At 42.1% G+C, this 15,374-nt stretch overlaps 1 protein-coding gene across 2 annotated transcripts in view; it reads left to right on the top strand.

The window, feature by feature from the left end:
- XRCC5 (X-ray repair cross complementing 5) overlaps positions 1–14,190 on the top strand; it is a 39,793-nt gene extending 25,603 nt beyond the window's left edge. For both annotated transcript variants that reach the window (XM_083489611.1, XM_083489610.1), the window contains exons 17-21: positions 6,781–6,890; positions 7,386–7,482; positions 9,887–9,954; positions 12,108–12,182; positions 12,955–14,190. In XM_083489611.1, coding sequence (XP_083345737.1) covers positions 6,781–6,890; positions 7,386–7,482; positions 9,887–9,954; positions 12,108–12,182; positions 12,955–12,969 — 365 coding nt within the window. In that variant the 3' untranslated portion in view covers positions 12,970–14,190. The remainder of the gene's footprint in view (positions 1–6,780; positions 6,891–7,385; positions 7,483–9,886; positions 9,955–12,107; positions 12,183–12,954) is intronic.
- Positions 14,191–15,374: the final 1,184 nt, after the last annotated feature.

The raw sequence follows: 15,374 nt of genomic DNA, 5'->3' as shown, positions 1-15,374 counted from the left end.
AGCAGGACGGTACATAACACAGGGTTCCACTGTAGAAGGATTTTGTCTTTCTTAACTATGAAGATTGGAAACTTAATGGAACACTCCCCCCCCCCCATGACAGCTGAGGTACTCAGGATGCTGAATTCTACACTAAATAGCAGGTTCTGTGTTTGCATGATCTGCTTATGGGTGTGTGTGAAATGCATCAAACCTTGTCTGTAAGTTTACTTTTTTTTTTTTAAACAAACGTTCTGGCTTTTGAAAGGGGGGGGGTTGGGGTAGGAGGTTCTCTCTTGAAACATCAAATCTCCTACTTAATAGTTATTCAGGGCAGAGGATGTCCTTCCCTCCCAAGTCTTTTTCTCAAGCTGAAGTCCCGTCAAGACCGTTCTGCATCAGTTTCTTTTTTCTTCCTATGGGTGAGTGATTTGTCAGTGATGACAAATCTGATTTGAAAAATTTGGCAGTACATGCATTTGAGGTCAGAGATCCTTTTGGCCAACAAGTTCCATTTCCTTGAACAGAGGACCCTTTTGACAAAGGATGCAGTGACCCTGCGGACTCTAAACATCCAGAGTGTGTGTGCTGGTTGCAGAGTCGGTGTCAGCTTTTTTTAAAAAAAAATACCAGCATTGACCACTTCTGTTGTTTCAGCAAAGTCCCGGGAAGCCCAAAGCATATATAGACCCAAAATATTTGATATTCATTTGATGCATTAGCATACTTTGATAATCTGTTACCTGAAATACTCTTATTTCCTTTACGCCTTTGGCCTTGGACTGTGTGTGTGTGTGTGTGTGTGTGTGTGATGGAGAGAATGGAAAAAGAGGGTAGGGTTTCTAGCCAGATTACATAATCATTTCTTTATTAATAAAAATATTTATATACTGCTGTATCATAAAAAATAAAGCGCTTAACAACAAGCATATGGGTCAAAAAAAGCCACATAGAAAATTAAAATCAAAGAACATCAACTAACTACTGTGGAACGAAGTTTTCTTAATTGCCTGTGTACGCTTGCTGGTGCAGAAAAGTCTTCAGCAAGCATTGAAAGGTTAAAACAGAAGGCACCTGCTGAATCTGTATGGATAGAGCATTCCACAGGACTGGGCTGATGGCACTAATGACTCAGTTTCTTATTTTATTCCTCCTTTCCTACGGTCATAGGAACATAGGAAGCTGCCTATGTTCAGAATATTGGCCCATTTTGCTTGATATTCTCTACACTGACATGCAATGGCTCTCCATGATTTCAAACAAGGGTCTCTCCCAGCCTTACCTGGAGTTGCCAGTGACTGAACCTGGGCCCTTCTGCATGCAAAGCTGATGCTCTGCTACTAAGCTGTAGCCCTTCAGTCTCACTCAAACTCCTGGGCAACACCATTGCATGCAGCTATGTGGGTTATTGTAATACTTGAAAGCAGATGGAGCAGGGGGCTCAGGTAACTGCCCACATTTGCTTGCGGTTGGATAGGGCTGAAACAAGGTAGCGTTTTCAGTGGGGGAAATCCCATCCACCTCCTCCCTTTCACTTTGTTGGAATTGGCAAGTGTGGGGACATAAGCAATTGCCCTATAACAAGTTAGGAGTATTTGTCTGACTATGGTCTGACCACCTAACTCCTTATTGTCCATACTGGCTAGCAGTGGCTCTCCAGGTTCTCAGGCAGGACCTACCTGGAGATATTGAGAATCGAACCTGCGGCTCTCTGCATGCAGAGCAGATGGTTTGCCACAGATTTACATCCCTTTTCTTGAGTCATATGAGATCATGGGGATTTGTATGTGTGTATGTTGTGTTAGATTCGATGTGCTAGTCGCTCTGCCTTACATTTCTTTTTTATCTCTAGTAATAATAATAAAATTTTTTTATTTATACCCCGCCCTCCCCAGCCAGAACTGGACTCAGGGTGACTAACACCAATAAAATTACAATAAAACGTAAAAGAAAAAACAGTTAATTAAAATACGGGTTAAAATACAATTTAAAATGCGGCCTCATTTTAGTAGTAGATCATAAATTAAAAACCATAAGGGGAGGGAAACATAAGGGTCAGACTGAGTCCAAACCAAAGGCCAGGTGGAACAGCACTGTCCTGCAGGTCCTGTGGAAAGATGTCAAATCCCGCAGGGCCCTGGTCTCTTGTGACAGAGCATTCCACCAAGTCGGGGCCAGTACTGAAAAGGCCCTGGCTCTAGTTGAGACCAATCTAACCACCTTGCGGCTCGGGACCTTCAAAGTGTTGTTATTTGTGGACCTTAAGGTCCTCCGCAGGGCATACCCAGAGAGGCGGTCCCATAGGTATGAGAGTCCTAGGCCACATAGGGCTTTAAAGGTCAAAACCAGCACCTTAAACCTGACCCTGTACTCCACTGGGAGCCAGTGCAGCTGGTAGCACTGGATGAATGTGGTCCCATGGCAGGGACCCCGTAAGGAACCTCGCCGCGGCATTCTGTACCCGCTGGAGTTTCTGGGTCAGCTTCAAGGGCAGCCCCGTGTAGAGCGAGTTACAATAATCAAGCCAGGAGGTGACTGCCGCATGGATCACTTTGGCTGATAAGGTGGAGATGGAAAAATGCCACCTTTGCTGTGGCTGCAACCTGTGCCTCCATGGAAAAGGAGGCGTCGAAGGTTACACCCAAGCTCTTGACAGAAGGCACTGGCACTAATTGAGCCCCCGCAGGAGATGGAAGTTGCCCCCCCCAACCCCATGTCATCCCGACCCAGCCAGAGAATCTCTGTCTTCAAAGGATTTAACTTCAACCGGCTCCCACGCAGCCATCCAGCCACAGCTTCCAAGCATCTGGTCAGTGTGTCTGGGGCCGAGTCAGGGTGGCTGTCCATCAACAGATAAAGCTGGGTGTCATCAGCATACTGATGACAACCCAGCCCCAAACTCCGGACAATCTGGGCAAGGGGGCACATAAAGATATCGAAAAGCGTCGGGGAAAGGATTGCGCCCTGTGGGTCTCCACACCCCAAGGAGTGCTGCGGCGACATCTTGTTCCCTAGTGCCACCCTCTGTCCCCGACCTGAGATAAAGGAGCACAGCCATTGTTGGACTGTGCCCTGAATCCCCACGTTGGCAAGGCGGTGGTCCAAAAGTTCGTGATCAACCATATCTAAAGGCTGTTGACAAATCTAAAACAATCAGCAGTCTCGACCCGCCTTGATCCAGCTATCTATGGAGATCCTCTGTTAGGGCGACGAAAGCCGTCTCGGTCCCATAACCAGGGCAAAAGCCGTTCTGAAATGGACCCAGAGCCGAGTACTGAATTCTACTGCTTCATGGAACGATTCAAGCAGATTTTTAGTCCCCGGGGGAGCTATTACCAAAAAGTGCTATCACTAAGCAGAAATGGGCTCAGGTCTGTGTTCAGAAATCTGCTAGTGTCACAGGAGAGAAACCAGGTTGTTATTTTAATGGAGGGAAAAGGTCAACGTGCTAGGATAAACTTGAGAATTATTTGAAGCTCCTTTCTCACAATGAAGACTTCTATTACACTTTCTTGGTGCCTGGGGTTTTAATTTAACACATCAATGAAGAAGCAGCGCTCCAGAACTAAGAGGTGGGGGGAACAGCAGGGCTTAATTTTTATTGTTGCAATTTGTAAGAAATTAGAATATTTTATGAGAAACTCATTAGCCATGAGAGGGGAGGGCGGGAAGAGTGAATTCACTTGTGGAGCTGAAATTGTAAAGTTTTCATTGATTTGTACATTTATTCCAGTTTCTTCTTGGAGCCAGACTGTCATTGCTACTACTATAGTTAGTGCCAGCTATACTACTACTACAAGATAATAATAATAAAACTGGGTTGTGAGATGCCTCAAAAGGATCTCTCCCTATACTAGGTGAAGGGGCGTTAAAATGGTAAATGCAGTTCAGTATAAGCAAATGTAAAGTGATGAACAGTTGGGCAAAAAGCACCCAAATTTACATATAATCCAACATGCCACTCACTCGGATGGCTTTAATAGCAGATGAGGCAAATTCACAGAGGATAAGACTGCCAGTGATCATGGCTAATCATGATCAGTGGCTACTGGTTGTAATGGCTATACAGTGGTACCTCAGGTTAAGTACTTAATTTGTTCCGGAGGTCCGTACTTAACCTGAAACTGTTCTTAACCTGAAGCACCACTTTAGCTAATGGGGCCTCCCACTGCTGCCGCGCCGCCGGAGCACGATTTCTGTTCTCATCCTGAATCAAAGTTCTTAACCTGAAGCACTATTTCTGGGTTAGCGGAGTCTGTAACCTGAAGCGTATGTAACCTGAAGTGTATGTAACCCGAGGTATCACTGTATATTGCCTCTGATACCTGAAGGCAATTTAAAAACTGTGTCCGAAGGAACTATAGAGCTACTTAGTGGCTTCTCAGTATCTGCAGCACTAGTATTGGTGGACAGGCTTGCACATGCCAAAACTCCTTTTTGTTTTTTAAGCTCCACTTTTGGGAATAACTTGTGAATTATCGTTTGTCCACAGATTTCTGTCCCCAACCCTCCCCACAGACAACTTCTCACTAGGAGCACAATGCTAATGGTGTGGTGAGCTCTTTCAGACTTGAAAGAAACACTGATCGCTTCAGCTCAGCTAGGAGGCTCTTTGTAGATCCTGCTGCCTCTCAGATCGTGCCGGCACTGGATTCTATCCAATGTGCAGAAACCTCCTTCTGCTTATGGATAGGTTTCCCTACATTGGGGTCCAATTATGTATGCCCATATATCCACACAAGGACACATTTTATTAACACACATTCTTTCTAATATTATGATCATTTTTGTCAGCTAATGGGCCTTGAAAGCATGTTTTCAGTTTCATTTACATTCCAGGATGCAGCAAGGCTTTGAGTTACCTTGTGTCCTTGGAGATTAATAAGTTGTAATGGTTCCTTCAGTGATTATGTTTCTTATTATCCCATTAATGGAAGTTGTTATTAAAACAATGACTCAGTTTAAAATGTATTGGTGAGTTACTGCTTTGAGTCGTAGATTGCTTAGGCTGACTTAGGCTTGTTATATTCCTTACAGATAGAAATTTAACATGTGCTAAAACATCTCCAGATACAAAATATGTGTGGGGTGTGGGGGTGTTAAGTTCTGCTGCTTAAATGTCATCTGCTCACATCACAAGTAACATTAGGTGATTGACAGGTGAGTGGGTTTTTTTGGGGGGGGAGGTGAAGCCTGGTGAGCCAAGATTGGCCCATAGATTGGAGGTTCTTCATCCCTGATTTAAGGCCTTGAAAAAAGTTTTGTCTACCACTTATTGTGAACGCCTCCCTTGTTCTCTTATAATGGCAATGGCACCCGCCTTAGAGGTGCCAGAACTGAGTTCCGGTGAGTTCCAGCTGAAAAATGCCCTGCTCTGCATGATAACAAATTTATCAAGATCAAGGCACACATTTTGTCCTTTGTTCTTCAGCATATGGGAAATGGGCTTTCTCTCAGTTTCTTTCAGAGAGCCTCACATATTCAGTTTTTAAGAGATTGTATGACCTTTAAAATGTTTGCATTGCATCCAAATGGCATTTTAAATTGTGCCCCCCCAGGGGTATCTAGTGAAACTGAGAATTTTAAAAATCAGGTTTAAAAAAAACCATTCTTCAACCACCTCACAACACTCCTATTTCATCTTATTTATACTGTAGTTTCTGTTTGGGCTATAGAAGTGTAAAGTGCAACAGGGCAAAATATACTTAACTGGTATTTCATATGAGCATTTTTATTTCCGATAAATGTAAATGTAAAATGTGATAAAGGTCTCAGTAACTATTGGTCAGGACTTAATGAGCAATATCACCTTTTGATCCGCGCCTTTACTGTCTATGTGAAGAGGAAATATTTCCTCTAGGAGGTGTTGCCTTCATTGATTGGATATGCCATGTCTTTCTACTTTCTACTCGGTCGGTCTCAATTCCTACCCCACCACTTTGACCCAGTTTTGTCTTGCGTATGATGTTTCTTTCATACTAGCCTAGTGAAAGAAGGAGAATCAAAACGTTACAATCAGTATTTTGGATCCTGTATTTCCTTTCATGAACAGAAACAAAATTGCATTTTAATTACCACAGTGTTTGCTAATTTTACAACACCAGTTAATAGATGGGCTCAAATCTTTATCCTGTTTCCAACTATAGCTACTGGGTTTGCCTAGTCTGCTTTGCACATCTGGATTTTATTCTATGGGCTCTTCTGTGGATTTTATTCTATGGGCTCTTATTTAACAACAGTTCCTATATGGTGAACTTCCAAAATCAGATTGGGCAAGATCCCAAGCTTCCCTACCCTCTCTCCCTATGGGGTATTTTTGACAGGCAGGTGGCCCAAGAAGCCTTGCTTTGGGCAGCGATTCTAGTAGGGCTTGCTGTAAGCACTGATCAGTGATTGGCATGCAAACAAAAAGACACCAAATTCAAAAAATGCAGCCTTTCTGATGCAAAGGAAGAGTTGGGAGCACTCTGAAGAGCATGCTCCCAATTCTTCTTGTTTTTTGTTGTGGCTTGAAGTTTCCTACACCTGTCATCTTGTACGACATCAGGCATGTGCTAGCTAGCAGGCATGTCATTTTCCCCAAGCAGCCCAGCAGGCCAATCTCGAAGGCCAAATTAGGCCCACAGGCCAGAGGTTGCCGATCCCTGCCTTAAATCAAATAAATTATTGCCGCCCACTGAAGCCCCTGCTTCCCATGTCAAAGTTCCAACCTTAGTTTTAATGCATATGTAGTTTGCACAAGATACACATTGATTCTGCCTTATGAGCAATTTTTCTAATTTTCTGGTTCTTGCCTTTCAGTTAGTCAGCAGCTGATAAACCACATCCACCAGTTTCTGGAGAACAAGGGGCATCTGTATTATATGAAGAGCATCGACTGCATAAAAGTTTTCCGAGAGGAAGCTATTAAGGTAATGCGCATGTGGAAACTGCACTCATTGCTGGAGAGTAGGGGGATGACGTGACAACATCAAAAAGGATGCACAGAATTAAAATGGCTATGGCATTCTGGAGGCTTAAAAGACACCTTGGTGTTATATATTGGCCTTTTGGCCTCTTCAGAGTTTAGACCAAGTTCCACTGGGGCTTTTCAAATGTGGAAAGACAATACCTCTGACCCGTTAGATGAAAAGGAAGCTGTGCAATTCCCAAATAACTTCTTGAATAAAGCAAATCACAAAAAAGACAGTGCTGCTTTGTGAAATGTCATTTCTTTAGTGACTCACCGCACATTAGAAGTTTGCTTCTGAGTGAGGCCAGATAAATGTGCAGTGGTTTGAAATGCTACCCCCTCCCCCCCCATTTATTCAGGCAGAGTATTATGATGAATTAAGAATATGGTGTCACGGGTGTCATGCTAACTTTTATTCATCGCTGTGATTCCTTTGTTATCCTTGTTGTTTCAGCTGTCAGAGGTGCAGTGCTTTAATGATTTTCTGCAGGCCCTGAAAAAGAGAGTGGAAGATAAAAATTTAACTGATTTCTGGGAGACTGTAATACAAGGTATGTCAGACATTATTTACAATGTACGGTGCAAGGAGGAGGAGAGGAGTGAAGCTTAGAGGCAAATCGGAAATTGCATGATTGTGCTCACAATTCTTTCCAGAAGAATGAGTGGACTGAATGCAGACCTGTAGTACATCTCTGCAGAGAATCTATATTAAAAACCATGGTTTTTTATTTTATTTTATTTTATGTACAGTATGTAGGGGGTGTGTGTGACTGCTCTGGAATGCAGTTATTTCCTTTTTTGTTATGTCCCCCGGAAAGCATTTTACTTACCACTTTGTCCAGTTGTATCTATTTACCTTACTTTGTAGATCTGAAATGCATTTGATTTTTTTCCTTGTGTGCCATAAAAGGGGATACAAAATATTAATATATAATACATGTGTGTTGTGTTTTTATCCTGTATTTTTATGCTGTGAACTGCCCTGAGATCTACAGATGAAGGGTGGTATTCAGATTTAATGCATTAATAATAATAATAATAATAATAATAATAATAATAATAATACACATTTGCACTAAAAATTGCATGCAGACACTGGGTTATATCTAGCAAAGTCATCCCATTAGCACAAGTACTTCCACCTGTGCCACAGAACTTCCACTCTTCCACATCTCCCACATTCCCACAGATCTGCTCTGGAAGCTTGGGAACCCTCAGAACAGATGGGGCGGGGCACATGAGCAGAAGTCCCATTGCATAGGTGAAAGCCCTTGAGCTAATGGGACGACTTGATTGTGTACAACCCACTGTTCCAAAGCAGAACGTTACATTGATACCACCAAGCATAGGGAATTAAGCAAGGGTGTGTGCCATACCTGGGTAGTAAGGCAAAAGCCAGGACATTTTAATAATCAAAACTTGAGTCCACATATTCCTATACTGGCGGCAGCTCAATGTTCCTGGGTCTTGGCCACATACCCACGCCTTCCACTGATGTCCCCCTCTCTCCCACAACTGAGTGATGCACTCAGGTAACCGCTTGCCACGGTTGAGGAAGAGTGTGTGCTCTGTGGCAGTCCTGTTGTGGTGGCTGCAATTTCCCCCTAGAATCCGGAATTCATCATGCCGTGTGCGAGTCCTGACTAGTGTCATTTGAGTTAATGAGGTTTAACTGTAAGCACAAAGGAGAAAGAAAGCGGAGCGATGAAATTGAAACTAGTACAAAAGGTGTTCACGTCAGGGACTCCAGAGAATGGTGGCTAATAGCTTTGTTAGTCATGCACTTGCATTTATTTGTTATTATGTGTTTATTCAGCTATTTACTCACAAAAATGTCTAAGCAGCACACACAAAAATTACAAAAGTATACAGTATATGAAATCAATCATAAAAACAAGCCTCATGGGTTTTCATTTTAACTATTGATGTAACCATTTTAACTATTGATGTGAAAGGGGAGCACTGGCTTTGGTTAAGGAAATGTTGGGATATACTGTGCAGAATGTAACAATGTGTCTTTATTGCTAGACACTAGCAAACAGTATTTTCTAGTTGTTTACAATCGGCATATGGGATTTGGCCTTCCTTTTCCATACAAACCCTTTCCTTCCAAGCATCCCTTCCTGTTACTAGGTCCTATGCGAGGTTCCCTACCACCACTGCTGCTCTCCTTCCTGGCATTTAGTCTCCTTGCATCCCAGTCCCCCTGTATTCTCTGCAGCACAAACCTCTTGCCATCTTTAAAATGTGTGTGAAGGTTTTGCTCCTCTTCTTCAGGCAACGTGGAGCTGGTCCTGTCCATGGCCCATTCATGAGGTTTTTAACCACTCCTTAAATCTCGTCTATCCTGTCTCCTCAACCCTTATTCTCATCTCTTCCTATCTGAAGGCCCTACACGAGATCCTTATGTAAGCTAAACATGTTGGTCAATCTTATATTACTCATCTGTCCCTGCAAAAGTTAAATTTTCAGTAAATATTCCATCAGAGTTACAGTAGCTCAGTTAGTGGTTAAATGCAGCTTGTAAGTGTGACTTACATGAGGCATGGTGAATATGTGCAGGAACCAGTTGTTAGGCACATTAACTTCTTAACTTAAATTACACCTAACATACACACTTGGCTAGATCAGCATCACTGCATGCCATGTAAAACCTGTTTTATTCCTTTTTTTCCCTCCAGACGAGCAAAATTGGTGTAACTCAAAGTCATCTTTCTAGTATTCTATAAACTAGTTGGTCCAGGGAAAAGCACACACCTTGAAATGGTTGGTTTTTTAATTTATTACAAACATTCATTAGTTGTTTTTAGACACCGTGGTACTTGAGATTTTTTTGTGAGAGCTGTTTTACCCTGTGGACCTCAAGAAAACATTGGTCTTGTGACCGTAAAATCTTCTACTTCCACTCGGAGAAAAATATAGTATGGTACTTGTCTTTTGCTTGATTATTCATAGATAGAATTTCCTTGATCACCAAAGAAGAAACTGAAGGAAGCTCTCTGACAGCTGAAGATGCCCAAAAGGTATTGGGTAGAGTGCCTTTTATTTTTATTTTTTAAGAAAAAAATATGTAGCTTACAAGCAAAGGTTTCTCTTCTGGAAACTCTGTCAGTATGTAGTGTGGCGAACCTAACCCACCTTTAGGCCTGGTAATGTTCTTTTGGGTGTGCAGATTGATGAGTGTGAAAAAACGGTACAGCTAGGGCCGGCCCTATTGTTAGGCAGAGTGAGATGACTGCCTCTGGCAATAGATTTGGACAGGAAAGAGCAGTTCTCTCTCCCCCCCCCCCCGTCTTGGGGGGCATTTCCTGTGCCCCCTTAAGCAGCAAAATATCTTGGTACAGCTTGCTTTATGCCTGTGCACAGATGTGCATTCATGATAGCAGGTCTCTATCTCCAGCTGCTCAGTGAGTCCGCCAGCTATTTTGTCCTTCCTACTATATCTTTCTCGTGAATGAGTTTTTGCTTCCACATGCAGCAAAGTGAGATGGTAGAATTTGGGACTATACCACTTCAGACTGAAGGTGTGGGGATGCCATTTTTAAATGATACTAGATAAATAATATATCCTACCTGCATATATTATCTGAAACTTTCTCCCTGGTCCTCTAGTTTACTATGCGCAGGAAGCTTTTTACATAGGGAAGCATTGTGCCCCTAAATTCTAAAGTGGCACAAGCTACTATTCGACCTCCTTTCTTGCTGATTCTGCTGAATATTTTATCCAGGCATTGAAGTTGATTTTATTCAGCACATAGTGCACATGGAAAGCCATTTCCCATGTAAGCTTGTATCCCACTTAAACACACTGTGTGCCATGAGATATTTGTATGTGATGCTAGTATGTGAGCAGGACAAGTCATCTAAGTCACTGATCATGGGCATTCTAAGTTGCATGAATGGGACAGTGCATGAGGTAAGTCCATTTACATGGGTAAGAGCTTACCCCTTGGCCCACATCTTGTATTGACGGGGACTTTAATTCCTGTCCTTGGGAGAATTGTTCTCTCTAAGGCAGTATATTCATGAAAGAGCACAGGTGGGGAGCGTGTTCCTCTTCAGAGCACAGAGCTGCAATGTTATAAGAACAGCCCTGCCAAGCACAGCCTGTCGTTATCTCAAGGAAGGTAATGGATTTCAGCACAACCATTACGTGTAATTTTGCTTCTGCATAAATGTAAAACAGATCTTGTCAGGAAAGAATAAAAATCAACTGCTGATACTCAGTGCCTTCTTGATGGGAAATAAAAAGTTTAATTTTGTTGCTAAGCAATTTCTCATCCTCAGTGTCTTCAAGACTCTGATGTGTTGTTTACATCTAATTTAGTGCCGAGATGCCACTCTAGAGGCCTTGGAGCAAATATGTAACTTTCAGAAATAGCGTTTTACCTTAATTAACTATGTAAAATGGGATCTGCTCCAGTGGAAAAAGGCTTTTAAATTTGACAACTTGCTTTTACTTCAATATTGCCTGTACAGTAATGGTTTTACATCCACAGTGTCAGGGAAAAAAGCATACAGGGATGATGTGTTGAGACTTTGCAGTCTTCTCAGCTGTATAACCTTAGCAGATCCGTGATGCTTTCTGCTTCAAAGGCCATAGCAGCCTTAAGTTAAACATTGTGTGTAGAATAATATTTGCCTGCAGCTTAGGAAACACTGGCCTTTGGACTGTGATGCAACTAGAGCAGCCCTCATACATTGTGAATTTTTTTATTTGGGGAGCTGCAGTTAGAGCATTTGTAATTTTTTTCTGTTGCTGGAAAATTGAATTGGATTAAATTTGTGACTTTAAAAACATTTCTGTGCTCTGTGGCTGTGACTCGTTGCTCAGTTTAGAGATCTTAAGTGGTTGAAAGACTTTAACCCAGGTTGGAATGAGACATTTTTTGAGTATCAAAGGTTGCAATAGAATCATATAAGAAACTGCAGAACAAAATTGAAATTTGGAAAATTTAGTCAAACGTAATTTGCTAGCGTACTTTTACACACTGATTTGTTTGTCTTGTATTGTGACTCTAATATTTGTTTGTTTGTTTGGCTATATTCAATTGTTTTTAAGTTTGTTCTAATTTTGCTTCTTCTACTATCTATTATTATTCAATGTTACTGTTATAGATAATAAAAAATCACAATGGAATTCCCAATTGACATTTGAATAACTGTTTGTTTATAGTTCTTGGCTCCCAAAGAAAAGCTCATGGAAACTTCACCAGTGGCAGATGATGACGGCGGCGATGTTGATGATCTGGTAAGTATTTTAAAGAATTATTCCAACATGATTACTTTAAGTAACTGGATTGTAATGGAGGATGATGTGGGTGATAAATATTCATGTTAATGTGAAGTTTCTTACATTTCTGTATCCCAGGGGGTAGGCAGGTGGTGTGCTCAGGGGGTAGGTGTGTTCTGGTCCATGGGGTCACAAAGAGTTGGACATGACTAAACATCAACAACAGGCGGGTGGGGGAGACGGCGGCTGGTGCAGTATGAGGCAGACCCAGCTCACTAAAGCCGCTTTATCTGAGCCTTGGTGACCCTACCAGATTTGAATCAAGAGGTTGTAAAATATTTTCTCATCTTATCAGGCAACAGTTCTCAAATTGTGGATCAGGAATTAAGATAGGGAATTAATTCCTGTGCCCTTGCAATAAATGACTTAGGGTGAGGGTGTTAGTAGTGTTAGTGACTAATGTTGGTTGTCACCCTCTACCTGTAAGTTCCCTGTAAAGGCTTAACATTTACAGACTTCCCTTCTCTAAACCCCCTCGGTACCTGTGGGAAAAGCTGCTGGGTCAGAAAGGATTTTGCGTTAAGACTGAATCGAGCCTTCTTGCTTTTTTTGTTTCTGTAATGAATGGAGCACTGCCATAAACTATATCATAGTAGTAAATCTCTCTTACTTAAGTTTTAAAAGGCTGTACATATTTTTCTTCAATAACCATCACTTTGTACGTGGCCTGCTCAAGCTTTAGCCTGAAATTGATGGCCCCATTTTCAATTCTGCCATTTTGCTTTTGCAGCTGGACATGATTTAAGTGGATGGACAGTGTCTCGGAATGGGTGGATCTGAAGATGTTTTGAGGCTCCAGAGAGAATGACATGGGTTGTAAAGAAAGGTGTGGCCAGGAAGTCCGGTGTAGATACTTCGACCCAGAAAAGAGGGCACTGGCTCCAAGGAAATCTCCAGGATGGTGCAAATCTTCATTTTTCTCTAATTTGTCACAAATTACCAAGGCAATGCATTGAATTTTACCTGCTCAGTCTCCATTTAATAAGACAGATTCACATTCTCTGAAAGCAGATACCTGTTGTTGTCATATGTTGGCCTTTGATATAGTCACAAGAGATTTTGATGCCTTAACCTCACTGCCTGCAGAGGGAATGCTGTCAGAATGAAATCCCAATAGACTTCGCATCCAGAAATATGTGTGTCTTTTCGGCATACTAACAGAAATATTGTCTCTTCATGAATGCCGTAAACACCTGAAATAGCAATGAAGAATTTAAAAAAGATTCCAAAGATTTGTACTCATAAACTGCAACCCAGAAAAGCCTCTTGCGTTGCAAATGTTTATCTGTTGAAGCTCATGGTTTATGTGTCCTTTCCAATGCAGCACCTTCCAGGTGAATCACAAGCCAGTTTTTATACACAGAAGTGGTTGTGTGAGTTTGCATATCTATGCCTTCAAATGGTTAGAAGCAGCTGCTGAATATCCCACCATACTGCTCCGTGGGTTCCTTCATCAAGCCCTTTCTATTTGTCTTTTGTAGTCAGCAGAGCTCTAGTGTTAGTTGTCAGCAGTTGAAAGAAGAGTAGATGAAGCTATCAGCAGAGGACAAGAGTGGGAGCCACAACGGCTGCATCCTTTCCCCTTGCCTTGGAGCATTTAAAGTCACAACCACAGCCTGTGGTACAGACATAGCATTCTTCCTGATGTTGCAGGACACAGTTCAGATCAGTCATTTAACTTCCTTTGTCTTCCTCCTCACATTCCTCCCAACCCCCAATTTCTACATCCAAAGTCAGGTTTTTGCCTTTTAACCATTTCCTTAACAATCACCAGTTTTTAGCTGTCTTGGTTAGTTTTCATAACTAACAGTGCACCTAGTTGCCAGTGCCACTGATGCAAAAAGCACGGGTTAGATGTAAGGCTGGCTTGATGCAGTGTAATTTGTTACAGTCTTGGTTGTAAAGATAATAATATTGTTGCTATAGAAAAATTATATATTAAAAGCCAAAGTATGTTTAGTAGGAACCTTGTCTTGTCATTTCTGTACTCTGTGCAACATGGCTTCTTATTCGTAAAACGGGTATCTTCTTTCCTCATCACAAGGAGGGCAAGTTCAAGGGCAATTAAAAGCCTTGGCTTTCCAAGTGAGGGCATGAAAATAAGCAGAGGGGGGGGGGCTTTTTAAAAAGGTGGCTTGAGTCTGTCACCAGTTCTTTGGTGTGGTGATTGCTCTCCTCTCCTCTTGTCGTGCTGGTCCACTAGTAGCATTCATCACAGCAAGTGGCACAGTTAACTTACCTACAGGTGCCCATCATCTGAAAAAACCCATGATCCTTTGAGAAAGCTGATGTCTGGAAGGGCCCTTATTTTTCTTCCCTTGCCACAGAATCCAGACATATCTTTGCAAAAGGAGGCTCCTGGGGCGAGCTTCCAAATGCTGATGGTCTGTGAATTGACTGCCTTAACCAGAAGATTAATATTCCAAAGTGTCTGTTTTCTTTCATGGTTGTAACTTTAATGAACAGATTTGTGATAAATCAGTTTATTTTAGATGTATTGCTAGCCCCCTTTTTTGGGGTGGGGGTTTAGTCTATTAATTGTTTGGCTTTCAATCAATTAAATCAGCAGTCGTTCTGAAAGTTAATGTATTTTGCTGTCAGAATAGTGGGTTGACTGCATACTGCAAAATATTGTGTAACATTCAACTGCCCTGCTGTTAGCTCTGTGGCTGCCTTATGAAACCCATTTGAAACTTCTGCCAAGAGTTTACTAACTCAAAGAGGCAGCAGTAGTGCAGCGGCTTTAAACATGGGACTGTGGTCATGGGAGATATTTTCTGGCTGCAAGAGAATTGCATCCCAAGTCTGAAAATCTTGCTGTTGGCTACAGGTTTTGAGAGCCCTATGTTTCTGAGGCTCTGGTTATTCTCACCTATTTGCTGACCTGCAGCACATTGTAGTACACACAGCAGGTCCATAGAATTGTACTTTTCCGAAAAGGCTCCATAATAGCCACCCAGCCATAACTGAAAGATCCGTTTTCTGCAGATTTGGCTACAGGTTCCGCCACCCTTATGGCATCAGACAAGCCACTCATTTTACAGTCCAACTTTCCCACGTGTAAAAAGAGTGATAGGGTTGTTCTGAGGATTCACATGTAAGCCTGTGAATCTTCTTGAGTTAGCCAAAACCACAGTGAGCTGGAAAATG

This window comes from Podarcis liolepis, assembly GCF_965112155.1.
Source record: "Podarcis liolepis genome assembly, chromosome: 1".
Lineage (NCBI taxonomy): Eukaryota > Metazoa > Chordata > Lepidosauria > Squamata > Lacertidae > Podarcis > Podarcis liolepis.
Note: the sequence above shows the minus strand (reverse complement) of the source record. Positions and strands in the feature narration are given on the sequence as shown.